We start from the raw sequence: 27,453 nt of genomic DNA on the forward strand, positions 1-27,453 counted from the left end.
CATAATCCAACCTGCAATTTCCTCAGAGCCCCATAGGTGTGTCCTGAGCTTCTACCCCAAAAGGAAGGAAGGAAGCAGGGAGCTCAGAGTTTGGCCAGCCAGCAGGGTGACGAGGAGAGAGTGCCAGTGCCAGGGAAAGGAAGATGGGTCGCTATGGGAAGGGGTCTTGCCCCTTCTCCCTGTGGATGTAGAGTATCCCACCTGGTCTCCTCAAGGATTAATTCCCCACCTTCTGGGGTATGTAGTTCCTTCTCTCCTCTCTTCTATCTCTGTACATCCAAAACCTGCGGGCCTTGCTTGGCACGGCAGCCCTGACACTTGACCCCAGCACCCCCAAAGTTTGGGGGAAAAATCAGAAGGGCCGTGGCTTTTGGGTTTGCTCACAGCTCTGCCATGAGGCCCTCCAGTCCACTGGAGTCCCTGGTACCGCCAGGGACTTGGCACTGAGTGGGTTAAAATGGGAGCGTCTCCTGAACAGTAGGCTCCAGCCTGCACACACCTGGACCAGCCTTACCTGCGGCCAGAGTAATGTCATTGCTCCAAACAGCTCAGGCAGCCACTAAATTGTTGTTCTTCTCTCTGTTCCAGAATCTTCTGGGGAGAAGGCATTTACCCATGGACAACAGGTTCACCCCTCAACTGGAAGTCCCTGAGGCCCCATCAGCAAACCTGGCCTGATCGACCTGCCCTGAGGCCGATCACCGAGTGGCCCAGGAGCTCTGAGGGGATTTTTGTGCGGCCAGAAGCACAGTTCTTAGAGGGGCCTGCTCCTGTCCACGGTTCCAGCATCCTCTTCCTTCCGCTATCACCTCCAGGCCCCTCCGACCGCTGACCTTGGCCAGCATAAAAGCCAGGCAAGAAGATGTGTGGGGCTAAGCAACAGTTTCTCTGTCCCCTGTCGGAGGAGTGACCCTCCCCGCTGCCAAGAGCTGGTCTGACTCCCCACCAACCGCCGCTTCCCTGCTGAAGAAAAGCACAGAACAGAAGCTGGGATGGAGGCATGTTCGGTGGGCCAATGGAAGCAGATGCGGTCAGCACCCTCTCCCTTGCCCCACCCTCCCACCCCTCTTCTGATGCAGACTGCTCCCCCAGTCCTGAGCCAGCTCCCGAATCACTGGGGATGCAGTTAGCCACAGGACACTCTCCCTAAATCTCTGCCTCTGGCTTTCCTTGGGATCCTGGCGCCCGGCCAGCTCCCCGGAGCTCCAGACCCAGTGCTGGCCCCACCCCGCTGCACCCTGAGCACTGCATGCAGGGACCCCATGAACACATGCTCTCCTCCAGCACCCCAGCTTCCTAGGCTCCCACCAGACCCTCACCCCTGTCCCCAGAGGACACTTCCACAGCCATGTCCGGAGCCCCTGCTGCTGGAATCCCTGGGGACTTGTTCTGCAGGCAAGGAAATGGACATCTGGCTCCCGATTTTGGCTTCCTGAGCATATGATGTCTCCTCTTAGGGGTCGTAGTTGCCCTGGCTCCTGGTCCTTTAGTGGGGAACCGAGACTTGAGGAGATGGTGGCCGTGGGACTGAATTCGAGGTGGAGGCTAATGGCCCAGGCCAGCACGCCCTGAGTGCCGGGGAGCCACACTGCCCTCGGGAGGAACTTGGAGGCCTGGTGATGCTCTCCTTTAGCGGGCACCTGGCCCCAGTCAGTGCTTGAGACAGATGCAACTGTCACCCCAAAGTCCTCGGTCATGCGGGGTGCTCAACTGGTTGCTGTTAACAGACACTCAAGAGGGTCCCCGGATCTTGAAAGGAGTGTCAGGGGCCAAGAGCCCTGGGGACAGCAGAGGCCGGAGATCAGGGCAGATTCATGCACCCCCCGAATCTGAACGCCAGCTCTCTCACCACCTGTGTGAACCGGAGCACGTTCTGGCCACTCTGGGTCTCAGTTTGCTCATCTGCATAATGGAGATACAACTCTTACCTAGCTCATCAGTTGTCAGGAGCCAGAGGACCCTGTCGGTATGACATTTAACCACTGCCTGATCAGGGGCCGCAAGACGTTTGGAAATTGATCACCGAATCCATTTCCGCAGCCGAAAAGCTGCCGGAAGCAGGGCTCACGGATCAGGTGGCCGGTGCAGCTGACTCAGGCCTGCAGGGGCTGAAGGGCAGGGGTGGGTCAGACCTCCACAGCTCAGGACTGAGCTCCGCGGGGCAGAAAATGAGCGTCTGGAGGAAGAGGGTTCCGAGAGGCGAGTCCAGCTTTACCCCAAGACTGTGAGAGACCCAGGGGCCTCCCTGACCTCCAGCCTGACACTCTGCTGGGGAACCATACGCTGAGCCCTGGGCCTCAGCCCAGACACTGCCTGAGGCGTCACATCTACTCTGAGAGCCTGACCCAGGTCACTGCCAGCGTCAGGCCCCTGCCCCAAGCACCCAGGAAATGGGTCCCCTCTGACTGTGAGCCCCATCCTCGCTTGCCAAGCCCAGACAGGAAATTTCGGCCCTTTCTTTGCTGTGACTCTCTCCACCACAGCCCTGACCCCAATTTGGGGGTGAAGATCGGTGATTTCATGATTGTTGCTCTAACTGTGGACCATCCTGGTGGTTCTCTACTGAACGTAATTTCTAGAGGAACCAGAAAAGGCCAGAAAGCCAAGAGACTCAGAACACGTACACAGCGGGTTCCCAAACCAAGCCCGGCAATTGTCAAATGCCAACATGCACCGTGGTAGAAACCGACACCTCCCACCCCCCCAGCCATGACCCCAGCTTTCAGCCCCGAACCGCCTCACGTGGTCTGTGCCGCAGGTGAGCTCACGGGGACTTCGCGGGGACTTCATGCCGCCAACAGAAGCAGAGGGGCAGAAAGACGGAGGGACCGCTTGACTCACCTCCAAGTGCAAACTGTCCCCCTTCCCCAAGGACACGCTCCCCTTCCTGCTTCCGAACCCCTTCCTGCCCTCTTCTTCCCTCCCCTCTGTATTTTTGACCAATAGATCTTTCCCTTCTCACATTGCCAATTGTTAAGATGTGACCTGTTAATCAAAATCACTTCTGCTTGTGGCTTTTCTGTACGTGCAGACAAGAAGTCAGAAGATGTGGGAAAAAATCAAGGAAGCGAGTCAGTCATCACTCGTGGTCACTCTTATCCTTTCTCTCCTGGGGTCATCATAATTTGATAATTATATATGTGGCCAGAATGGCATTTTCTGATGTCAACCCATATGTATTATCATCCTGGAACCCCCAGTAGCAGGGATGGTGGATGGTAGAATCCAGCTCGCCTGGCCACGCAACCCTCTGCGGGGCTTGGGGGACCAAGGATGTGAGTGCGAGCATTTAAAGAACCACCCCCCACGCCAACTAGACGCTACCTGAAGGAAAGCTACATCTTCCTCCCTCCCGGGGAATAATCAGGGCTGGGCAGATCGGCAGGCATCTGGCCCTGGGCCAGCTCTGCTGTAGACACACCTCACAGTGTCAAGACCGTTAGCCCGGCTAAAGTGACATCTGCAGCAAATGGTGAGGGGTGGGCATTTACCATACGGCAGAGCAGACAAAGGCACCATGGCAGACCAGAACAACAGCGGGGCCGAAACTCAAGGGAGCCGACAGACCAGCCGCGAGCCAGAAAGAACCTCAGAGTCACTTGCTTCCTGCTTCTCAAACTTGGGTGCTCCTGCTCCGTGAGTTAAGGGCTAGCACTAAGGCTCTGATGGACCAAATATGGATAAATAATAAAGAATCACTCACCGTGAGAAGTTTTGAGCTAACTAAAAAGCCTAGTTTGCAGATGGTGGCCTTGGGACCCCTCGCCACGCCTGTCTCTTGGGCCAAGGACTGAGTCAACCCTTTCTGAAAAGCAGAGAATAATCACATTATATACTTGAATGTTGTTAAAAGAGTAGGTCAGAAATGTTATCACCACACACACCAAAAAAAGGGGATTACGTGAGAGAGGGAGGTGTTAACTAACCTTAGTGTGGTAAGCATCTTACAATATATACGGTACCAAATCGTCACATTGTACACCTGATTTACGTATGTTATATGCCAATAATATCACAATAAAGCTAGAAAAATATTTTAAAAAGTGTAAAGTCCCTTTCTTTTAATAAATAAATAAATAAAGTTAACCACAAAGGTGTGACACCCAGGTGTCCTGACTCCCGGCCCATGATGTTTTCTGCCACACCACACCCGTATTTGATTCCAGGCGTTCCAGAGCATAAGGACTTAGAAGCATCAGGGCCATAAAAGTCTACTTAACGAGACAGAGCAACACAGCCGGAAAGGGCCTGAACTTTCCAGGCAGGTAAAGCTGCACCGAGCCCCAGGTGAGGGGACTCTCTGCTGCCACCTGCTGGCGCTCATCGGTTACACCAACCAGTAATCTTAAATTAGCAACCTTTGGTCAATTACATTTCAAACATACTTCCCCAGCGGGAAGTCTGCTTCTCCCTCTCCCTCTGCCCCTACCCTAACCATCCCCCCCCAACTCGTGCTCTCTCTCTCTCTCAAATATATAAATAAAATCTTAAAAAATAAAGAAATAAAAGATACTTCCCCCCAAAACAAAGACATCACACACGCACACACACACGCACACTCTCTCTATATTTATACATATAGATATATCCACATATACCAATTATACCAATATAACACATATCAATATATCTTATGAATATGGATACACAAATCCTCAGCAAAATACTAGCATACCAAATCCATAAATATACAAAAAGAATTATACACCATGAAAAAGTGGGATTTATTCCAGGAATGCAAGTTTGGTTTGACATCTTAAAATCAAGTAACCCAATATACCATATCACCGGAATAAACAACAAAAACCACAGGATCATAGACACAGAACAAGCATTTGACAAAACCCAATGCTCTTTGGTAATAAAAACACTCTATAAATAAGGAATGGAAAAAAAAAAAAAATGAGGAATGGAAGGGAACTTCCTGAGCCTGATAAGGGGCATCTACAAAAAATCCACAGCTGAACCTCGGGTCCTCTCACCCTGAAGTGGATGCGCCTTCCACTGTGGAGGGAGGCGGCTGAAGGTTGCCCTCTGCCCCTTGTCCCCCAGGTGTCTCCTGGCAGAACCCCAGGACGTGACAGCCTGGGGGGTCATGAGAAAGGCCTCTCCCCCCTAAAATCTCTCTCCCCCATGTCCCAAACACCACACTGTCATCGGGCCTCTGGTCTAAGGCATGAAAGGCCCAGTGAGAATGCTAATTTTATGCAGGAGGGCTACTACCTGAAGCCGCTATCGCTTGTGACCCCTTGGCCTGAATGAACTTTCATGAGCCCTAGCAGGGGGCTCAGGCATGGCTCATGGGATGAGTATATTTTGGTGAGTGCAGGAAGAAGGAAAGCTGGAGCTCAGGGGGCTGAGAGCAGACCAGGTGGGCATTGGGGCCGCAGACGCAGAAAACTGGAGGTAAAGCCGGAGGGGCAGGATGGGCACTGAAAGCCATTTGGCCATGTCCGGTGCCACACGGCAAGGAGCCCTGCCTGCCTGGAGTGTGGAATCCCAGATGGAGAATTTGCTCCGGGAAGGACAGAGCAGGCACTCAAATCTGGTGGGAAAGGGCAGAGAGCCGCCAAGGCCTGCAGAATGCTCTGGATCCACAGCTGCTCCACACTGGAGAGCAGATAAGCCCCAGACTGGAGAACAAAGGAGAAAGCCCACGGCTGCAGGAAGAGGCCCGACACCAGCTCTGCCTTCCCAGCTGGGACCCTGCAGGACTTTGTGCACCTGTCCAAGCATGGTTCGCCCCTTTCTAGAAGGGAGGTAAGAAGACCCGCTTCCTGTGTTCCCTGATGCACGCGATGACAGCTTGGTGGATGGAAGTCTGCGTCCTGCCTTTGCTACTTTTGAACAGCACATCCCTGGCCAAGTGCTGGCGCTCTGCGTGCGTCCGTTCTCTCCTACAAAACGGGGAAAGCGGAACACACTTCAGAGCCGCAGGGGGAGGACTGAATGAGACCATGCTTGTAAGTGAGCAAGTGCCCATCCCGTGGGGGTCCCTAGTAAATGCTAGCTCAGACTGTAACCCAAGCCCCGGGAGTGGCAAGCAGGCACGGAAGGGCTGGTGAAGTATGTGAACATCGAATTTGAGTAGTGGGTCCCGGTGCCCCACCAAAGGCAGTGAAGGCAAAGGGCGGAGCCGAGAGTGGGAGCAGCCCTCCCGTCGTCTGCCTCTCTGAGCATTTCTCTCATTTGACTCAAGATCTCTCAGCGTCTCCCGCCAGTGGAACCGCCAGCTCCAGGCTCCGACGGGCAGGTCACCTGGGGTGCCAGGGGACACCCTCCATGCCTGAGCCAGGCAGGGGATCGAACGCTCCCCCCAAACCGCCAGCCGTTAGGGATGGCTTCACGGAGCCTGAGGAAGACGCGGTGTTGGAATGGGTGCCCACCCCGCTACTTGGACCTTCACCAGGAAATTACCATTTTAAACAGACTGCGAGCTGTGTGTGTTGGCTTCTTTACAGTTGCTCTTTTCAAGGATGGCCCGGAGCCTTCCAGAGCCTTCCTTCCCAGTGGTGGGCAGGGTTGAACTCAAACATTTCCTTTCCCCCACCAACACTAACTTTGCTAGCAGTATTAAGAAGGGAAATTTCAGGGCGCCTGGGTGGCTCAGTTGGTTGAGCAACTGCCTTCGGCTCAGGTCATGATCCCGGAGTCCCTGGATCGAGTCCCGCATCGGGCTCCCTGCTCGGCAGGGAGTCTGCTTCTCCCTCTGACCCTCCCCCCTCTCATGTGCTCTCTCTCATTCTCTCTCTCACAAATAAATAAATAAATAAATCTTTAAAAAAAAAAAAAAGAAGGGAAATTTCAAAAGGCTGGAAGGATTGAGTGCAAGCACTCTTTAAGCTGTTATCAGGAAATCTTCTAATGCACAACAATGATAGAATGAAGCCCCAGTTACCTGTCGCCCAACTTCAAATTACCACCCCCTCGGTTCCCACCCCTCGCACCCATCCCCCAGTCCTGGTCCAAGCAAATCCCAGACAGCGTTCCATTCTGTATGTATCTCTGAAATTAAAGATCCTTTATTAACATAAGTACAATAACTTAATTATAACTGAGAAGAAGCTAATAAACTGTATTATCAAATACCCACTAAGCCCTCAAACTTCCCGCAGAGCAGAGCATCCACACTTTGAAGATTTATTTACAAATGCAAACAGCCCGCAGCGCTTGAGCGCGTCACTGCTTTCCCCACTCTTATCGCAAGCTTCCCTCCCTCTGGTCCTGAGGCTGGCTCAGCCAGGGACTCGGGGCTCCAACCCATATCACCCCTAGGCCCTCTTAGGACGCGTTAGACTATCTGGAGCAAACTTTGATTGCTAGCTTTTTTGGCTAATGCTCTTCAGAAAGTGACTCCAGTTTCCACCTTATTTCCTCTTGAAACCCAGGAAAGAAACACACACCAGGTTTCTGTGCTTGGAATTTTCCCTTCTCTCTTCTATTTGCCATCAGCCTTCAGTTCATCTCTAAGGGGACAACTTACTTTGACAAGCCGGCTTTTTTGACTCCGTTCCACGGAACCTTCCGAAAAACCTCATGGTTCTATTTATTCATTCAAGAAATATTTATTGAGGGGCGCCTGGGTGCCTCAGATTGTTAAGCATCTGCCTTCGGCTCGGGTCATGATCCCAGGATTCAGGGATCGAGCCCCTCATCCGGCTCCTGGCTCAGCAGGGAGCCTGCTTCTTTCTCTGCCTCTCCCCCTGCTTGTGCTCTCTCTCTCTCTCTCTGTATCCCTGTGTCTCGAGTGAATAAATAAAATCTTAAAAAAAAAAAAAAAGAAATATTTATTGACAGCCTACATGCTCCCTGACTTGCGCCTTCTAACATGAACCTCGCCCGGGTGCCTTCAGGGAAGCAGCCTCCTTGCAAAGTCCAAGGCACTCAACGTCAGTTCTCCAAACGTGCACTAGAGGGCACCACTCTCCCATCCGCCTCTGCTACGAAAGCGGCGTGACTACGCAGCCTATTTAGGGTTGTTTTCTTACTTGAATACATTTTACACATAACATGTGGAAGTTCAAGATGTACAATGTGTTCCTTGGATATATTTCTATATTTTAGTATGATTGCGGTTCTACTGATATCTATCACATTACATAATTATAGTACAATATTGTCTATACTCACTATACTGTGGGTTAGATCTCTGTGGCTTATTTACTGTGCCTTGCAGGTTTGTACCCTTAAACAATGTCAATCTGATCCCCTTTATCTTATTTAGGCTCATATTCAGACTGCTTAAGTGTCTTTGGATAATTTATGTTCTTCTTAAAAATTATTCATTTCCTGTGACTGTAAATTGTCATAAGTTGTGGTATTTTTTGTGATTTTTCAGAATCTCCGCTCTGCCCGTAGCTACAACCTCCTTCCCGTTTCCAGCATCATTTTCACGTGCCTTCTCTATTTTTAGCCAGAGGTTTATCTATTTTATTTGTCTTTTCAAAGAACTGGTTCGGGTTTTATTGAGTCTTTAATAGTATTTTGTTTGCTACCCAATCAACTTCTATCCGTATTCTTCTTCAAGCACATTCTGTTGTAAGTTTTCTAACGTTTTAAATTGAGCTCTTCACTTTTTGGTTTTCAAACTTTCTTCTCTTCAGATGAGTGTGTTTAAGGCTAAAGTTTCCCTCTAATTACTACTTTCATTGTACAACACAAGTTGGGTTTTTTTTAAGATTTTATTCATTTATTTGAGAGAGAGTACGAGCAGGGGGAGGGGCAGAGGGAGAGGGAGAAGCAGGTTCCCCACTGAGCAGGGAGCCCAACGCAGGGCTCGATCCCAGGACCCGGGGATCATGATCTGAGCTGATGTCAGACGCTTAACTGACTGAGCCACCCAGACACCCCCTTTTAAGATTTGTTTATTTGAGAAAGAGAGAGAGAGTGTGTGTGTGTGTGTGAGTGGGGGAGGGGCAGAGGGAGAATCTCAAGCAGACTCCCCACTGAACACAGAGCCCAAAGCGGGGCTCGATCCACAGCCCTGAGATCACCACCTGAACCGAAATCAAGAGCCAGACACTCAACCGACTGAGCCACCTAGGCGCCCCTGTACAGCACACGTTTTGAAATGTAGTGTTTTCATAACCATCCATTCATAAATATTTTGTCATGTCCATTACATTTTCTTCTGTGATCTGTGAACTATTAGTGTGTTTTTAAGTCCCTGAATGTACAGAAACTTTTGTTATTTTGTTATTAATTATTTCTAATTTTATTGCGTTGAGTTCACAGAATATGATCCTTCAGTGATCTTTGGGGGTTTTTTGAGAGTTGCCTAATAAATGGGACTGTTGTATTTATTGGTCCTATTTCTCAGTTTTCTCATATTGTTAAGATTTCCTGAATATGCTCCAATGATGGCCAAGAAAAGAGTCCCATTTTATAACACTCTCCAGGCAATAGGAGACTATAACTACATACCAACCAGGGGGAGGCAATAGGAAGTGAAAGAAGCCCCCCAAATGACATTTTTGCTCCACCTCCAGCACTATACCCAGAGCACAAATCCAATCAAAGCCACATTCATGCAACCAGGCCATCGACCTGTTCCCTGGGCTCCCAGGGCCAGACACCCCAGTCCCAGACCTGCAAAATTTCACCTGCGTCTTTGAGGGCTTTACACACAAGAAAAGGAACCATCAGATGATGTTCAAACGCTGTCATTGGAGATCAACCAAAAACATGAGAAATTAAATCTTTCCTTTTTAAAGATTTTATTCATTTATTTGAGAGAGAGAGAGAGAGTAGGGGGGAGGGAGAAGCAGGCTCCCCGCTGAGCAGGGAGCCCGATGTGGGGCTCCATCCCAGGACCCTGAGATCATGACCTGAGCCGAAGGCAGACACCTAACCGACTGAGCCACCCAGGTGCCCTGAGAAATTGAATCTTAAGGAAAAAAGAGGCATGAGGCGTATGGGATAATCTGCCAACTGAGGGATTAGCACAGTAAAAGTCGGGGAGAGAACAGAGTACTGGCTGGACAAGCTAGACACCCCACTGCCTGTCAGCTCGCCCCCGTCCGGGGACACGGGCTCGGGCACGCCCTCATAAGCCCCCAGGACTGACACTGTGGCCCCCACCACCCCGGCCATAGGGACAACATCGGCAGTGCCGGGAGAATGGACTGTATCCAAGGGACTCCCTCAAGGGACAGTGGCCAGTCACACCCAAAGCCACCTTTGGGGACTCTGCATGTGAGACAAGGAGAAGGACACACAGGGCAGGAGGTGAGGGAGCCAAGGGCAGTGGCAGAAAGCGACACGAGCAACAAGGCGCAGGCGCCGCAGAGAACACCAGATAGCACGTGGGAAAGATGGCCAGTGTGTCCTCCTTCGCCAGCCCGAAACACGCTTCTTATGTGCACATCAAGACCCAGCCCTCCCCAATCCCAAGAACTCCGTATGGTCCCTTCTTCCTCCAGAAGCCCCACGCCACACATACAGCCAGGGATTTCTGGGAGTGCTCACCCGCGGAGGAAGCTGCCTGTCCCCTCTGTCCCTCAGCCTGTGTTTCTCACCTCCCAGGACCCCTGTGCACCCCCATGCCACCCACCTCCAGAGCACCCCTGGCCCCACACACGGACACAGTTCCCACTGTTCCTAGAAACAAAGGCTCTCTTGAACCCACATGCTTTAAACCCACTGTCGGGGGCACTGCTTGTCCCTAGCAGGTTTCCACGTGCCAGGAGAAGGACCAGCTCGGCCCCTCACGAATGAAAGAATTTCAGGTCCTTCCCACATTTCAGAGGCCCCTATCCCCAGGAGCTCTGCCCAACAGTAGCCTTTTAAAAATGATTATTATTATTAGGGGTGCCTGGGTGACTCAGGCTATTGAGCATCCGACTCTCAGGTCATGATCTCAGGGTAGTGAGATCATGCTCCAGACTCAGCACACGCTCGCTCTTTCTCAAATAAATAAATCTTAAAAAAATAAAATTAAAATAAAATAAAATTAAAATAAAATAAAAAAACAGCTAACATGCTGTCTTGAATCATCTGCATTTGAAACGCTGCCCAAGTCCCAGGCTAGTTTGGGATGAGCAGTGAGAATTTGTTTTACATGGGCTTAAACGATGACCTTCCAGAAACAAAGGTCTGCTCCAAGGTGTCTTTCTGTCTCTGCCGCTAGAAACTGCAGTCATCTTGCCTAAAGAAAAAAAAAAAATTAGTTCTAGTTCTACAAGCATCTGCTCCGGAGTAGAGAAAGGTGACAGCCGTAGGAAGGAGCAAGGCTGAGTCATAGGAACAGTGTTGGGACCAAGAAGGAGGAATGCCCTCCTGAGGGACACAGCTACAGGGGCTCCCTCTCATCTCATGAGGCCTTGCAACACAGAGTGGTCTCTGCTCCTTACAACCCCAAAGAGCCCACACAAGCAGTCAGGAAGCGACTATGGAACTTCCACCCTAAAAGAAACTTCAGGGGGTGGCTCGTCTACACGGCTCATTTCATGGATCAGAACTAACTGCGGTTCAAAATGGTAAGGATCTTGGGAGGCCTGGGTGGCTCAGTGGGTTGAGCATCCAACTCTTGGTTTTGGCTCAGGTCACGATCTCAGGCTCCGTGCTCAGCGGGGAGTCTGCTCCACATTCTCTCTCTCTCTTTCTCCCTCTTTCCCTCCCCTGGCTCGCTCCTGCTCACTCTCTTTCTCAAATAAATAAACATATCTTTAAAAAAAAAATTTAAAAATGGTAAGGATCTTGGTCAAAGCCACACAGCTATACTAGACCCCAACCCTTGACCCTTGATCTAGATTCTTGGGCCTTGTCTCCAATTGGGAGGGGCCTTAGAGCAGCTGGTGAGGAACTGCCACACCAGCCCTCGGGCCTCTGGCCTGGACCCTCACGAAGGAGATGGCCACCCCAAACTATTCATCTACTGGCAGTTCTTCACTAAAAACCTATGGGTAACTGGCCCTACACAGAACTGAATAAAGGTACTTGTCATGATCTCTTGCATGTGCAAAGTGCTTTAAGCCTGTAGTCAAGACATTTCCTTAGTCTGGGATCTTCCTAGAAGCAGAGCCTGAGACAAGGATTCCGTCCAAGGGGAATAAGTACTCTTGCGAAGTGCTCTCTGGAGAAGGGGAGTGGGAAGAAAGATCGGGCGGGGAAAAGAGCCAGTGATGGGGTCTTGGCTGGAAACTGGTGTCCTCTGATCCCCCAGGGAGTTCTGAGCCCAGGCTGTGCTTCAGAGCTGGCCCCCCTTCCCACGTCAGCCTCAGTGGGGTTGGCTGGGGCAGACCCCACAGGCGACCGGCTGTGAACCATTAGCAGCCAACACTCACAACAGTTTGGAAAGGGCATCTGGCGAAGCACCAGCAGCATCCGTGGTAGATTTCCTCTCACTTGGGCATCATTACCGTGAGGACATTGAGGCTTGGCCATGTTTGGAAGGGGCTCCGACGGAGGGGAGCATGAGCGTCGGTCTACGCACCTGGACCCCACTCACTGCCTTCTCCTTCTGGTCGTCCCCTGGTGAACCGTCCCTTCACTCGCTGGCAGACCACGGGCTCCAGGCGGGGCTGACCCCTCGGCGGCAGTGTGGGCCAGCCCTGCCCATTCCAATCGCTGCCCTCCACCAACTGGCTCAGACCTTTAGGGGAGGACCGAGCCTCAGCAGGCCGAGGGCTTCTTCCTGCCATGTGTGCGAGCTGAGGAGGCAGCCCCCAAGAGGGAGGCCAGAGCCAAAGACGGGCTGGAGTCCCAGCTGTCACCATCGAGTCACTGCACAGCTGCCCCACGAGCCCACACTTCCCCATTGTGGCATTAGTCAATTTGAGTTGAACAAGAGTCCTGCCTGATTCACCCCCAACAGACCCAGGTTCCAAAGTCCCCTCAGGACCTTCCTTGGCTGATGAAAACAATTGATGCAGCCCCAAATCTGACTCAAAGAGTAGGACACAGGGGCACCTGGGTGGCTCAGTCAGTTGAGCGTCTGACTCTTGATTTCTTTTTCTTTTTTTTTTAATTTATTTATTTATTTGACAGAGCGAGAACACAAGTAGGCAGAGTGGCAGGCAGAGAGAGAGGGAGAAGCAGGCTCCCCGCCGAGCAGGGAGCCCTATGCGGGGCTCAATCCCAGGACCCTGGGATCATGACCTGAGCCGAAGGCAGACGCTTAACCGACTGAGCCACTCAGGCGCCCCTGACTCTTGATTTCTTTTCCTTTTCTTTTTTTTTAAGATTTTATTTATTTATTTGAGAGAGAGACAGAGAGACAGAGATAGCAAGGGAGAGCATGAGCGGGGAGGAGAGGGAGACCAACGCAGGGCTCGATCCCAGGACCCTGGGATCATGACCCGAGCTGAGGGCAGACGCCTAACCGACTGAGCCACCCTGGCGCCCCTGACTCTTCATTTCGGCTCAGGTCGTGATCTCAGGGTTGGGTGATGCCAGCTCCACACGCAGCAGGGAGTCTGCTTGAGATTCTCTCTCTCCCGCTGCCCCTCCCCTCACACTCTGTCTCTCTCTCTCAAATAAATAAACCTTAAAAAAAAAAAAATAGGACACAGAAGCAAGGTTCTGGGGTGAGCCTTGGCCATGATCAGGGCCAGCGCCTCACCGACAGCAGGAGGGATATCACTCACCCCCGTCTCGGCCACCCGGTAGCAAACCTGACCTGACCTAACTCTGCCCTCCAGGACCTTCTGCTCCAGAAGACACCTGGGCTCTGAAACCAAGGGGTCTGCTGCCAGGTCCACCTTCAGCCTGAGGACAACGACAGCAAACCCCTGCCTCCACATTCTCCCCAGAATGTGCAGAGTTTATGCACATTCTGATTCGACTCTCACAACTCTGAGGTAGGAGGAGCACGACAGTCACGGATAAGGAGACTAAGCTCATGGCTGGCCAAGCCCCTGGCGGCGGGGGGCACTGGAGCACGGATGGTCTTCAGCTGGAGCACCCCCAGCAGCCCACCTCTCAGCGGGTGATGGGGATCACCACACAGCTTCTCAGCAGATCCGGCCTCACTCTCGGCTGAGCAAGCAGCTGAGGCTACTTGAAGGGGCCCCAGTATCCATTACCCAGATCCAAACAGCAGTCATGATCTAGACTGGGGCGGTGGGGGGGAGGGCGGCGGCTAAGCTATTCATTGTTGTGAGGCTGTGCCTTCTGAGCTATGCTTTCCACAGCCTTTGGCAACCACGGAACATAACTCCTCGAGACAGGGTGGAGGCAGAGCTAGAAGCCACCGCCCTGCTCCTGGCTGAGCCCCAAATGACCACAGCTCACTCCAGCTGATGTCGAGAGAACATTTATTCCACCTGGTCAGCCCCGGCAGGTCTCAGTGACCAACGGAAATATCCAGCGTGGACACCATCCCCACGCACTCCTGCGTAGCCATGTGGGGGGTTCCCTCCTGTCCCACTGCCTGAGGGTTCCTACAGCCATTCCTGCCCCAGGCGAGCCAGCTCATGGTCCAGGCAAATGCACCCACGTGTGAACTCACGGGCCCTCTCCTCCTCACCACCAGTCACCCCACAGCCTCCAGCACTTGACCCATCAGCTATTCGACAAGTATTCCTGAGTGTTATGAGCCCAGCCCCGTGCTGGACCCTGTTCGGGTTCAAGAAGACACGGCACATCCCTTGCCCTCAGGGAGCTCACAGTCTAGCTGGAGACTCAACACACACACATGCACACGCGCACAGAAAACCCGAGTACAAGGCTGCACGTGCTACCCAAGGGTGAGTTGGCATGGTAACACAGGGACTGTTCGGAGGACGAGGATGGAGGGCCTGGCAGAGAAGAGAGCTCAGCAGGGCAGGGGAGGGCCACGTTTCGGAGCAATTCAAGGGAAGACAGAGAAGGCAACAGCGGATGTGGACCACACGGTTACAGGGAAGGGAGGAGATGAGAGGACAACCACGGAGAAGGGGTGCATCTGCGAGGCTCCCTCCAGGCGGGCCAAGGATCAGAGCACATGACAGCTTCTAGAGTGCAGATTGTTCCTCTTCCTCTGATCTCCCCCAGAGCGGTTTGGTATTCCAGGACGAGGCAGATGGCAGACAGCCCATAAGAACCTCTGCACCAAACCGCATGGGAGACAGGACCAGCAAGGTCCCGGGCTGGGAGCCGGGGAGGCCTCCCGACAACCCTAACCAAACCCCAGCTTGGCCCTGGGACCTCCCACCTAAACAAACTCCACTGTGCCCCCCACGACTCACATTGCTGGGCTTTGATCTAAATCCCATGTCTATAGGCCTCTCCCCACCCCCAAGGGTTTCACTAAATATAACCTGCAACATGACGTCTGGGTTGTCATCAAAAACCCATCCCAGCCCTACTCGGCCACACCTTTTCAGATTGAGTGGTTCATTCTGAGGAGGCCAGTGAGCCCCAGGCCAACCTGCTCCCACTGTCCACGCACGGAACACTGGCAGGCCCCAGGAGCGAGGCTCGGTCTTCCTCCCCAGCCTTCCCCACACCATGCCCGGCTGCGGCTGAATCCTGGTCTGGCAGGAGACAGCCCTGCTGCACTTGGCTGCTGGAAGCAGGATCCCTCCCCCAGGTAGACTGGGCCCAGGCTCATGCTCACCCCACATCCACGGAAGGTCCAGCTTTCCCCTCCACCTCCACGGTGAAATCGGAGTCCAGGCTGCGTGGTGAAAACCAGCAGCCAGGTAGCCAGAGCAAAGCAGCCCCGAACCAGAGAAGAGCAAACCCAGCCCAGGGAGCCTCCAGCAATGTCCGCAGAAGGCAGGAAAGGTTCCAGAAGCCTGATGCACTGTCAGGCCCGGGGGAAGAGAGTGACTGGAAGGGTCCCCTCCTCAGAATCCTTTATTCCTGAACGAGGGAAGGAAGTTCAGCCAGGGGAGGGAGAAATGCTACTTGTATGGTGGCCCAGGATCTACGCCAGGTGAGGAAGGGTTAGGTCCGAGAGCTCTGAACTTGCTTATAGATTCTCATGTCTACATGAGTATGCGTGTTTTCCTGGTGAGAAGGTTCATAACGTCTGTGAGATTTTCAAAGGGCTTCATGCCCCCCACGCATTAAGAACCATCGCTCTGAGAGCCAAGCCTGCTGCAGGTATGGGTCACCCCTGGGGCAAGGCTTTGCCTCTGGAGCCTGGTCTGCCACCGACTCGCTGTGTTCTCTTAGGCCAGTTACTCCCTGTCTCCGGTGAGCCAGGCAGGTGCAGAGAAGCCGGCTCTCCACGCAGGCACTGTCCCTGCGGCCACAGGAGAGTGGACTGTGGCCGGGCAGCCAGGACGAGCTCTTCTCCAGCTGTCACTCCCATCGGGTTTGGGGAGTTCTTCCACCAGGGCACAGAAGCCGCCTCCAATTCCAGGCTGCACGGGTCCCCTCTGCAGGGCACCTCCCGAGGTAGGTCTTCTTAGGGGACGTATCCTCATGCCAGTGGGCAGGCCCCCAAGGGGCCCCATTTCTGGGCTCTGTGCCCAGATGTGCCTGACACACCGCCCAGAAGGCCTGCCCACTCCACATCTGTTCATGGAGACAAAGAGACCAGGGTCAGGTCTGGGGCTCTGACACGGCCCTGCCCAGCCCCTCCTCACCACCCCCCCTCCTGGTGGCTAGGCGGGAGCGGTAAGCTGGGCCACCCTGCACTTGTCTGAAGCTCTGAGCCAGTCCTCTTAGCCCCCTACCAAACACTCCAGGATTATCGATCCCATTTACCACTGAGACAACTTGAGTTCAGGGCATTCGAGCTCCAGATGTCCCAGGTCCCAGTTAATCTCATCATCTCTGCCACTGAGTACTCGTCCACAGAGCAGCGGCCACATTGCTGCAGCCACCTAGTGGCAAGCAGAGGGCCACCGACCCCCACGGAGCCCCAAAGCTCTAAGGAGGGGCAGAGGGTGGGGACAGGTCTCCAGCACCTAGCAACGTGGTGGCACAGGCTGGGCACAGAGCAAGGGCTCTGTAAGTGCAGGTCACCTCCAAGCCCCCAACTCCCTTCCTCCCAATCTACTACTGTGGATGTCATGCCCGCCGCCAGGCCCCCACACCACCCAGGGGTACCCCTGCCCAGGATCCTACCACCTGGTCTCCAGTCACATTCCCACATCCTTGACATCCATGTGACATCCATCCTTGACATCCCATATCCTCCCACATCCATGTTCCCACCAGTAAGAGCCTCCCTCACAGGCAGTGTGGTAGGGGGCCAGGCTTGTACTGTTCACCACTAAGTACTAAGTGAGATTTGGAGCAAGCTTGGGTGAGCCTCAGTTTCTTCATCTGCTAAATGGCTGAAGAAGCCTGTGCTTTGGAGCACCAACGTGGAATCAGGGGACTGGGGGCCAGTCCTGGCTCTCCCTTTGGTCAAGCCCCTTAGCCAGGGGTCTCATTTTCTCTTGCCCAGATGACCCCACAACCCTTGAGGTTCCTGCTCATCCCACTTTGACCTGTCCTCACAATGCTTCCATTTCTCATTGAGCTGCATGTCTGAGATCACCATGCTCTCCTCATTAAACATCTTGGTGTCCTCTCTCCCTGGCCACAAAGTCTTTTGTAGGACAAACATGAGCCTCCTCTATCTAACTCCTGCCTCAGAGACCTTGCACCTTCACTCTCCCTGGAGCACTTCTATTCATCCCCAGAACGCAGTTCAAGCCATCAGACTGCCTTGGGGACACCAATCCCCTACCCCCACCTCCCAGCGCACGTTCTAGTCTGTCCCTTAGGATAGCCTGCATCCCCTGGGTAGGTACCAAGTGCCCCCCGCCCAAGGTTTTGTGTCTGTACCTCCTCCCAAGAGCACAGCACTGTGCACGACACACCGGGGTGCTCAATAGATGTTTCTGGACCAGTGAAGTCACCCTCTCTTATGTGGTAATGTTTAACTACAATCCTCACAATATCCCAGGGAGGAGTCCAATGTTAAATGCAATTCACAGATGAACAGACTGAGTCATGAAGTGAAATGACTTCTAAAGTACACCAGAAGTGTTAGAGCCAGGAGAGCTTGGGGGCTGAGGGCGGCCTGGGCATTATGGAGAGTGGCCCTCTCCAGGTGGCTTTCAACTCTGACATTGTGGGAATGAAGATCTAGTAAGAAGCGAGTCATAGACCCAGAGCTCAGGGCACCCCTCCTCTCCTGCCTGTCCCCTCCCCAACCCCTGCCCAGGCCTGAGAGGGGCTCCGGCTGGCCCTTGGCTCTCACCTACTCTAGGCCGGGTGAGCCTGAGGAGGAAAACCAACGCAGGGGCCCGGAGCAGCTGTGGGCGGCCAGCCAGAGGGTGGAGACACGGAAGGAGGCGTCCCAAGCCGGGCAGCGGCCCACTCCTTCAAGACCCCAAGCCAGCCCTCCGCGTCTCCAGGGATCGCATCCAGAGCGGGGGCCGCAGCCCAGCGCCGTCTCCGTCTCCGGGGGTCATGGACGCGGCCCCGGGGCGGGGGAGAGGCGGCGGCAGGCCCGGCGCGCCTCAGAGCACGCGGCCTAAATGGGCCGCCGGGCCCTCGGGCCCGTGGCCGTGGCTGCGCTGGTGGGCCTTGAGCGAGCCCTCGCGCGCGAAGCTCTTGCCGCAGCGGGCGCAGAAGTAGGGCCGCCGCTCGCCGAACACGCCGGGGCGGCGCGGGTGCGGCGCGGGCATGCGCGCATGCGTGCGCTGGTGGTTGAGCAGGAAGCGCGGCTCGCGGAAGCAGCGGCCGCACTGCGGACACTGGTGCGGCTTCTCGCCGCTGTGGATGCGCTGGTGCGTGAGCAGGTTCTGCTTGAGGCTGAAGCAGCGCCCGCACTCCGGACAGGCGAAGGGCCGCTCGCCGGTGTGGGTGCGCTGGTGCACCTCGAGGTTGTGCTTGACGCTGAAGGCCTTGCCGCACTCGGGGCACACGAAGGCGGCCGCGCGGCCCACCCCAGCGTGCGCCTTCTGGTGCCGCACCAGGCTGGGCTGCTGCGAGAAGGTCTGGCCGCACAGTGGGCAGCGGTGAGGCTGCTCCTCCGCGGGGTGGTGGATGACCAGGCCTCGCTCGTCCCCCAGACCCTCCTCCCCGTCCCCCGCAGGGGACCCGCCCCCCGGGGACGCCAGCTCTGTCATGGGCACTTCCAGCCGCAGTCACCAGCCCCTGGGGAGGCAGAAGCAGAGAGAGGAGTCAGAAGGGGGGGGCATCCAAGGATCAGCCGGCCCCCGACCGCAGGGAGGACGTTGCCCTGGCTCCCCACAGCTTCAGCATCTGCCCCTCTGCAGTCTTGTTCAAGCCAGTGTTTCCCTGCTGGAATGCCCTTCTTTCTCCTCTACCCCTTAATCACCGCCTGCCCCTCCTTAAGGCCTTTCTCAAGGGCTGCCTCCTCCCAAAAGCCTTCCCTGAACCGTCCAGCCCCTCCTGAGCCCTAGGGCCCAATCCTGTGACCCTCAGTCATCACATGGCAGGTCAGTCGTGCCACCTCAGTCTCCTGGCCCTGTGCCTGCCTTAAGGACAGAGCTGTCTCCTTCTTCTATTCCCAACACCAAGCACTGTGCCTGCCACACAAAGCGTTGAATAAACGACGATAGGTAATATTCAGGGGCTTCTAGTACTTAAGTTAGCCTGCCCCTGGATAGGTCTTATCTCTCCAACCAGAATCTCAAGGAGGGGGGTGCATCCCAATCTGGAGGGAAGGGTGGGGTCACCTGGTGGTTCACAGATATTTTTGAAAAGCTTAAAAGAAAAAACAAAACAAAACCCTGCACACTTGAAAGCAATCTCAATTAAACATTAAAGCAGCAGCTCTTTATCAGAATGAGGCATGCCTGTAAAAGGTTTGCAAATCCCTGAAACAGAGTGTGAGCTCCCAGGAGCTGGTCTCAGCTTGATTCCTCTTGGCATCCCCAAGATACCAAAGCCTGGCCCAATGCTCCACAAACACCCCCAAGTTCAGCTCCATCCCATTCATGCTGGTTCTGCTGAGGATCCTCTCCCCCAGGGCACTGCGTTCCTCTTAAATTGTTTCCCATTGTCCTCACAGCGACCCGGGGAAGGAGCAGGCCTTACTGAGCCCTGCTTTATAGATGGGGTAACTGAGGTCAGCTTACTTGCCCAAGGTCACACAAGGTGAGCCAGGACTAGGCCCGAAGTTTCCTGACTCACTGGCAAAAGCTCTTCTCAGTGTACCAGCTGCTCATCAACTAAATTCCCCTCAAAATACACACACACACACACACACACACACGTACCCACATACACACACACACATACACACACAAGACCACCACCACTATCCTGACCACCAGAGTTAGAGACACCCAAAGCACCACTGCTCCTGGAGGGCACTGTCTGCTGCCCCCACCTCCTTCCCCCCAAAAAACCTAGGGCTCCTCCTGCTGCAGAGCACTGGGGCCTGCTCCAGAGTCGGCTGAGGGGGCACTCCCCTGCAGTCCTCCATCCCCATCAGGGACCTAGACCTCCATGCAGTGCTTACTACAACCTCAGTCGACCTATCTGCAGAGTGGGATCTCCGAGATACCCCTTTTGTCTCCCCCCTCCCCTCAGGCCAGGGTGGGACACACAGCCACCCTGGAGAAGGGGCAAGTACTACTTGCAATAGACCCCACCCACGAGGCTTTCCCCAGCCAGCTGCACTGACATTTACAAAGACAGACCATCACCGTCCCTTGGCCAATCTCAGCCTGGCCTTGTCTCTGGGCGGCCTCCCCGCTCTCCCCAGCTATATCCCTGACTAAGGCCCCGACTACGGAGAAGGTCTAAAGCAACGGCCCCCTTTTCTCCCCCAAGTTCCTCCATCCCCTCCCGCACTCACAGCCCAGGCTGCGCCCCTGTTCCTCCGGTCTCCAGCAGTGGCTCTTTCCTCTAGAGTCTGCGCTGCCCAGCGCAAATACGGTAACTCTCCCGCAGCGCCTCCCGCGCCCCTTCTCCCTTGCCCCCATAAAGACGGCCAGCCTCCCGCACCGCTGTTTTTATGAAATAGCTTCATGAATCAAAACAGCTGACCCCACCCACCCGACCTCCGCACACAACCGTGCAAACTCCCGCGGCCCGAGCGACCCTGGAGAAATATGGTAAACTCTGCGCCGCAACCTCGCCCCCACGAAAATACGTAGGCCTCCCACCCTGCTGCCGCAACCCACCCCACCCGGCTGCAAGCCCCGGCTCTCTCGGGGTGCGGATGCAACCCACCCCCAGCTTCCGCAGCACCCGCGGGAGGACCGCGCAACCCTGGATAAATACGTAATTAAGTCGCGGCGCTCCCCGCTCCGGGAAAGGGTCTGCGCGGCTCCCGGCAAATACGGTAGCGCGCCCGCAGTGACCCGCCCCCAAGGGTCCGGCACCGGCCTCGATAAATACGGTAATCTCCCGCCGCGGCCCCAGCCCCGGCGGCCCCGGACTCACGTGGCGCCGCCTCCCGAGCCCCTCCGTCTCCGCCGCAGCGCCGCAGTCACCAGCGTCGCCGCAGCCGCACAGCAGCCCCGTGAGGCTGGGAGGTCTAACTCGCCGACGACCTGGCTGGCGGAAAACGGAGGGCTGTGAGCGCTGCGCCCTCCCGGGCAGGCGAGGGAACCGGGCGGGAGCCGGCTCGCGAGCAGAACGCCCCGCCGGGCGGGACACCGCCAAGCTCCCCGGCCCCCGGCCTCAGCCATTCCCGTTTCAGGATCGTCAGAGGCCCCCAGCAGGCAGTCAGAGCCTCTTCCTCACCTCCCTCATCCTAAAGCCGCGCTACCCTGGCCAGGCCCACGGACTGCCCCCAGAAGCAGGGTGTGGGGGCGCAGGCGGCAAGCCTTTCCTTGCGAGAGAGAGCAGCGGGGGAAGGCCGGAGCCCCTGCTGCGGGGCCTCTCTGAGCGGGGTGTCATGGGTGCGAGACAGCCATCGAAGGGGCAGAATCAGAGCTGCCTGAACTAACCGTGTTGCGAAAGCCACCCACCCCCCCACCCCCACCCTCTGGCCCGGTTTATGCCCCCAGGACGGCAGGGGACAGGGAAGAAGTGACACCCCAACTGTCCCCGCCTCCTCCGAACTGGACCCATTCCGGTCAAGCCAAAGATACCCCATAAAAGATATCCCATAAAAGAGCCACCTATAACAGCTATCACACCCCCGTGGACAGGGCTGGGCTGAATTCCAGCTTTCAACTGTCCTTCAATAATAATACCCCTTACCTATACATTACTTGTCTTTTTACAAAGCTTTTTCCCATATATTACCTCGTGGGAGCCTTCCAATAACCGTGTGCCATCTAGGTTGTACAGGTATCATTATCCTATTTTATAGATGGGAAAATAAAATAAAATTGAAACACGGAGCAGCTTCCCCGGAGGCCCGCAGCCCTAAGTGGCCAAAGCCAGATGGGAAGGCAGGCCCACCAGCCGGCTCACTCTCCCCGACACCATTCTGGTACCTAGACCCCCAAACAGAAACAGGGTGCGATGATTGGGACTGGAAATAATCATGTCCAGGGTAAAAAAGTGCCTCAGAATTTACACTTCTTAGATAAAGAAACTGAGGCCAAAAGGGAAAGTGATTTTTTTTTTTTTAAGTGAAAAGTGCCAGAGGAATATCAAGTAGCCTTTTCCTCTGTGGCCCCTGGTAGCTGCCAGGTGGGCCCAGGCAGAGCTCCTTACAACCGATGGTGGATGTGGCTGCTGGGGCGGCGCCATCCCTGAGGAGGGGCTCTAGGAGACGCAAGCCTCCTGGCCCCATGAGGTGGCTCCCGTCACTCGGCAGGTGTTCAGTGTGCCCTCCTGGGCAGTGTACCATTCCAGGTGGGGCCCAACTGGAAATACACTCAATCTCTTAGTCTCAACACCAGACCTAAAGATCAGCCCTGCCTGCTATCACATCCCGCTCTGTGGACCAGTCCATCCCAGCACTCCCCACCCCATCCATGCTGCTCCCGTAGCAGCGCATCGAGCTAAGTGGGGCTTCCTGAGCTAGACATCTCAAGGAGACTGGCACTTAAAATAGAGGCACCAGGGAGGGAATTCTGGGAAGCCAAAAGAAATGAATCCATCAGGACAGATGTTCCCATGACATTGCCAAAAGGACCCCCTAACCACTGATGGCCAGGGGCTAGAGCTTTGCTCAGAGAACAGCCACACCTCCCACCTGTCCAGCTCCTGTTGCAAAAGTTGTCAGCTGCCAGAGCCACGGGCCTCCATCCCTTCTACAGGCTATAGGAGAAATGGGGACACTTAGGCAATGACCAGGTTTTTCAAAAGCAAAACCAACAATGTACCCGAGGATGTCACCCATATTTTTAGCAGCATTTTCTAAGTAAACTGTGCCAAAGTGGCAAGGCACACAGCTGGGGGACGGGTGTGGGAAGGAGGCGACACCCCCTAAAACCCACCCCGTCTCAGTGGGCGATGCCGAGGGCCCGGGGCTCCCGGAGGCCTTCGTTCTCTGCTCTGCCAATGAATGAGTTCTGCTGAGTCACTTCATCTCTCTGGTTTCGTACACATTCCCCCCCACCCCCGCCACGGTTCTCATGTGCTGTGGTGAACACTACAGAATGGAGATGGGGAGAACTTCTGCAAACGAAGCCATGCTTCTTCATACAGGCGGGGTCCGTGGCGGGCATGGCAGGCTCACCGCCACTCCACAAGGCGCGGCCCCCTTGTGGGCAGAGGTGTGGACAGCTCAGCGGAGCCCTGCCCAGGGCCCTGCACTGCATCCCTCCCACTCGCCGGGGTCGTGCTAGATGACGGACAGTCACCCTGTGTGCCCCCGCCCCCCCGCCAGCCCCAGGCCGCTGCTCCTGCAGATCCCAGCCTGGCCTTCCTCCAACTCCTCCTGCTTTGGGCTGCATCCCCAGGGTTTTCCTGCTCAGCTGGGCCACCACTTCCCCCCTGACTCGCTCCTCCCATCTCCCCGAATTGGACAGCGGTCACTACATATCCCCTTCCAAACATCTTGTGTTGACTTCAAATTGGGATTCAGCACACCTTTGTTTTCCCACCAGGTTGTGAGCTTCAAACGCAGGGGCTGTGTTTTCGGCATCTCTGGATCCCAAGTGCCCCCAGCATCTAATAGCCCCGCAGCCGATCTTCGGTGAATGAAGGAATGCACGTCCGTAAGCCACAGCTGCTAGCCATGGAGGGAAGATGACAAGCAAAGCCACAGCCCCGGCATCGAGGACTGGGAGACACTGCCGACGCCCCGTTGGATATGTGGGGCTGTGGGTGCAAGGTCTCATCTGCTCCAAAGTTCCCTTTCCTTGACATTAAAACCCAAGATGTGACCTAGGGTCAATTCAGCCAAGCTCTTAAACCTGCAGCTGGCCTATTTAATACAGGTGGAGACTTCCTCCTTACGGGATGGAGCTCTGTTTGGGGAAAACCCTGTTCTCCTCTTTCCATAGTAAACTTGCACTTGTATAAATGCTGTGCACATAGCCACACATGGGGCTTGTTAAAATAATGATGGTAACTGCTATTTATTGAGTGTTTGCTGCGTCCCAGGCGCTATACCACAAGTTTTATGTGGGTGACCTGCACAGGGTTCCACAGCCTACCCGGTAAGGCCAGAATTTAGCCCCAGAACTATCTGACTCTATCCATGACTCCCAACGACAAGAGAAAGCTCTTTCTAGATCTGAGTGGTGGCAGGGAGAGAGACGACATTTCTACTTCTTAATAGGAGCATTATTCCTAGAGCTATACTGTCCAATAGCCACATGTGGCTTAATTAATTAAAATTAAATTTTAAATTCCATTCCTCAGCCTCACACGCCACATTTTAAGTCCTCAGTAGCCGCATGTGGCTGGTGGCTACGGTATTGGATGGCACAGTTATAGAACATTTTCCTCATTCCAGAAACTTCTACCTGGACAGTGCCTGTCTAGGGCCCCACCCCCTCCAGATCTGAGTAACCTAGGAGACACCACTCCCTTTTTAACCCAAGGGACAACCTATAGGATGGCATTCATTTTCTTCTCTGCCATGATCCAGTAAGAGCAGTGACATGTGAGAACATACTATTTCCGGCCCCAACACTTATCCTCTTGTCAAAAGGTCAAAGATATATATATATTTTTAACCAAACTACTTAAAGAATAAAAGGAAAAGGTCTCAGAAGCACCCCCCCCCAACTCCTCCCAGGTGCTCTCTGCCAAGTCCCTGCTGGTCCCGCTCTCTCCCTGTCCGTGCACCTGCTCACTGGCCTCCCAGCCTCATCTCCCTCCGGCAGCTCCCCGGGGCCCGGGCTGGGCAAACAGGAAGCCCAATCCTCCTGAGGAAGCTGCCAGCTGGCTGGCCGACTCAAAGCTTAGGTTGCTTGCCAAAAAACCACCATTGTCCCAGTTCCTAGGTCATTTTTATTAGCTCCCAGCCTGCTTCTAACAAAGGAACACAAGGATGACGCAGGCAGTTCCGGGAACCCCAGCTCCACCAAGCTCATCTGGCCCGTTAGAAGCTTGGCTGTGGGTCCCCACCCCAGACCTGCACTTACCTGGAGGTGGACAGGATAGAAGTCCTTTAAGATCTTGATCTGCTTATGGTTGTTTCCTGTTCGCCTGTGAAACCCTTTTATCTCGGCATGCTCTCGAGTATGTGGGATTGTAAACCACTAAGATAGATCTGAGCTTCTTGTCTGATTTTATGACATGCCTCTTCCTAAGCATTCCCTGGCCTAGTTTTATTATTTTACACTGAAGGGGGATGAAAATTGAAGTCGACAATGCCAGGCCACCCTTGGAGAAGCCGGTGATTGTGGCAGTGGAAGGCTAACAGGAGGCCTGGGATCTGCCCTTTGTGGGGATGTGACATGACCTGGTGGGCCATTCTCACCACAGCATCCCCCTTCCCTGCATTACCGCCCTGCCACGGTCACCGACTTCACGGTGAGGCTAAATGACAGAGTGGACAAGAAAGCTTTTGTCAGGGAGCTGGGGCTGGGACAATTTATTCAAGAGCTGACTGAGCTATGGTGTATTAGTGATTTCCCATGAAGGTGCATGAACTCCTCAAGGATAGGGACCATGGCTGCTATTGGCTGAATTGTGTCCCCTCCAAATTCATATATTGAAGCCCTGAACCCCCCGCCCCAATGTGATGGCATTCAGAGCTGGGTCCTTCGGGGGCAATGAGGTTTCGATGAGGTTATGAGACTGGGATCTTCCTTGATGAGATTAGTGTCCTTACAAGAAGAGGAAGAGATACCAGAGGGCACGCTCCCCGCTCCCCCCTCCCCCAGCCATGTGAGGACAGAGGGAGGTGGTGGTCACCTGCAGGCCAGGAAGTGGGCCCTCACCAACAACCGAATCTGCCAACACCTTGATCTTGGACTCCCTGCCTCCAGACTGTGAGAAATAAACGTCTGTTGCTCCAGCCCCCAGTCTGTGGTACTTCGTTGTGGCGGCCCAAGTGCCTGGCACACAGTAGGCTTGTTAGTCAATCAGTGAATGCCATCCCCTGACCTGGCCAATGGGGTGTACATCTCAGTAATTCTTCGCTCTAATGGATGTGGCCCTGTCCCCCCCTGTGACCCAAAGCACCCATCTGTGAGGAACAGTCACCTTGGGTTAGGGAACAAATCTTCTCATGAATTTGCATGGGGAAGAAAGCTGCGCTTAGGCCTCATTAACCCCAAGTCCTACCAACACAGCTGTTGGATTGGCTTGATCATTAAACAGAGGCCATGTGTGGATGAGGACACCTTGGATCGTACAGAAAGTCCCACCTGACTGAGATCTTCAGTGGCTGCCTGCACCACCCCTCAGGCGCCTGATTCCACGGGGCTCCAGGGTCTGGCAGGTCCATCCTTGCAGACAGCAGCTTTCCAATGCAGGAGTGGTACTCTGGGATGCCTTCCTGGAGGAGGCGGGCTTGCTTGACTGGGTCTCAGGATTTGCTAAGTGGCAAAGTGGAAGAAGCAAATGTCCCATGTGTAAAGTAGGTTTTGCTGAGATCCAGGGCACTGGGCCTCCCTGAGCAGGGCAGGCTGGGAGAGGAGTTGCAGGAGGGGGCGGGCATTCCGGGAAGGTAGGAGAGCACCTAGGGCCTAGAAAAACCCCGCTGGACTGAGGGCCCGGCTCTCACATGGGCGGCAACCACCAGGCACAGCTCGCCCAGTGGGAGAGTTCACACAGCAGGGTTTGTGATGCAAGCAAGACCTGTCCCAGGAGTGGGCGGCCCAGCTGAGCGCTAACCATTCCTGGCTCTGTGTTCCCTGGGCAAACTGGATCACCTCCCTAAGGTCTTTCTGTGATGCTACAATTAGAGCCCCTGCCAGATGAAAGGAATTCAACAGAATCTGAGAAAGTGGTGACCGACCAACCGGAAGCCAGGTGAAATCCAGCAGCTCCTGGAGGAGGCAGCACTTCCCTGAGTTCAGAGAAGCCGTCGGGCCCCTGGGACGCAGGCAGACACGGTTCCTCCTCCTAGAAAATGCTACGGTCCCCCCTTTTTCCTCCCACCTCCTGGCCATCTAACCCTACAGCTCTCTCTGCAATTCCCTCCCCTCCTATGGGAGGACACCATCCAAGGCCACAGGCCCAGACTGGAGCCCCGGGTCCTCCTGTCAGCGCCAGGGCCCCAGCACCTTACTTTGGAAGGGA

At 54.7% G+C, this 27,453-nt stretch overlaps 2 protein-coding genes across 7 annotated transcripts in view; both read right to left on the minus strand.

Moving 5' to 3' along the window:
* Window positions 1-27,453, minus strand: part of GIMAP8 (GTPase, IMAP family member 8) — a 71,495-nt gene that overhangs the window by 23,738 nt on the left and 20,304 nt on the right. The window lies entirely within an intron of this gene.
* LOC145716446 (uncharacterized) lies at window positions 1-27,453 on the minus strand. Of its 6 annotated transcripts, XM_081799872.1 has the most exons (7): window positions 26,577-27,453; window positions 21,292-21,401; window positions 18,128-19,029; window positions 15,539-16,446; window positions 3,704-3,805; window positions 1,929-2,108; window positions 1-963 (listed from the first exon to the last, which is right to left on the minus strand). In XM_081799872.1, exon 3 carries the CDS (start codon window positions 18,999-19,001, stop codon window positions 18,390-18,392), a length of 612 nt encoding a protein of 203 aa, XP_081655998.1. In that variant the 5' UTR covers window positions 19,002-19,029; window positions 21,292-21,401; window positions 26,577-27,453; the 3' UTR covers window positions 1-963; window positions 1,929-2,108; window positions 3,704-3,805; window positions 15,539-16,446; window positions 18,128-18,389. The 6 variants fall into 6 exon arrangements, with proteins under 6 accessions (XP_081655998.1, XP_081655999.1, XP_081655994.1 ...); XM_081799873.1 differs by lacking the exons at window positions 1-963; window positions 1,929-2,108; window positions 3,704-3,805 and having other exon boundaries at window positions 14,239-16,446; window positions 18,132-19,029; XM_081799868.1 differs by lacking the exons at window positions 1-963; window positions 1,929-2,108; window positions 3,704-3,805 and having other exon boundaries at window positions 14,239-16,446.

Source organism: Leptonychotes weddellii, chromosome 12 (genome assembly GCF_054177405.1).
Source record: "Leptonychotes weddellii isolate Sample4059 chromosome 12, ASM5417740v2, whole genome shotgun sequence".
Classification (NCBI taxonomy): domain Eukaryota; kingdom Metazoa; phylum Chordata; class Mammalia; order Carnivora; family Phocidae; genus Leptonychotes; species Leptonychotes weddellii.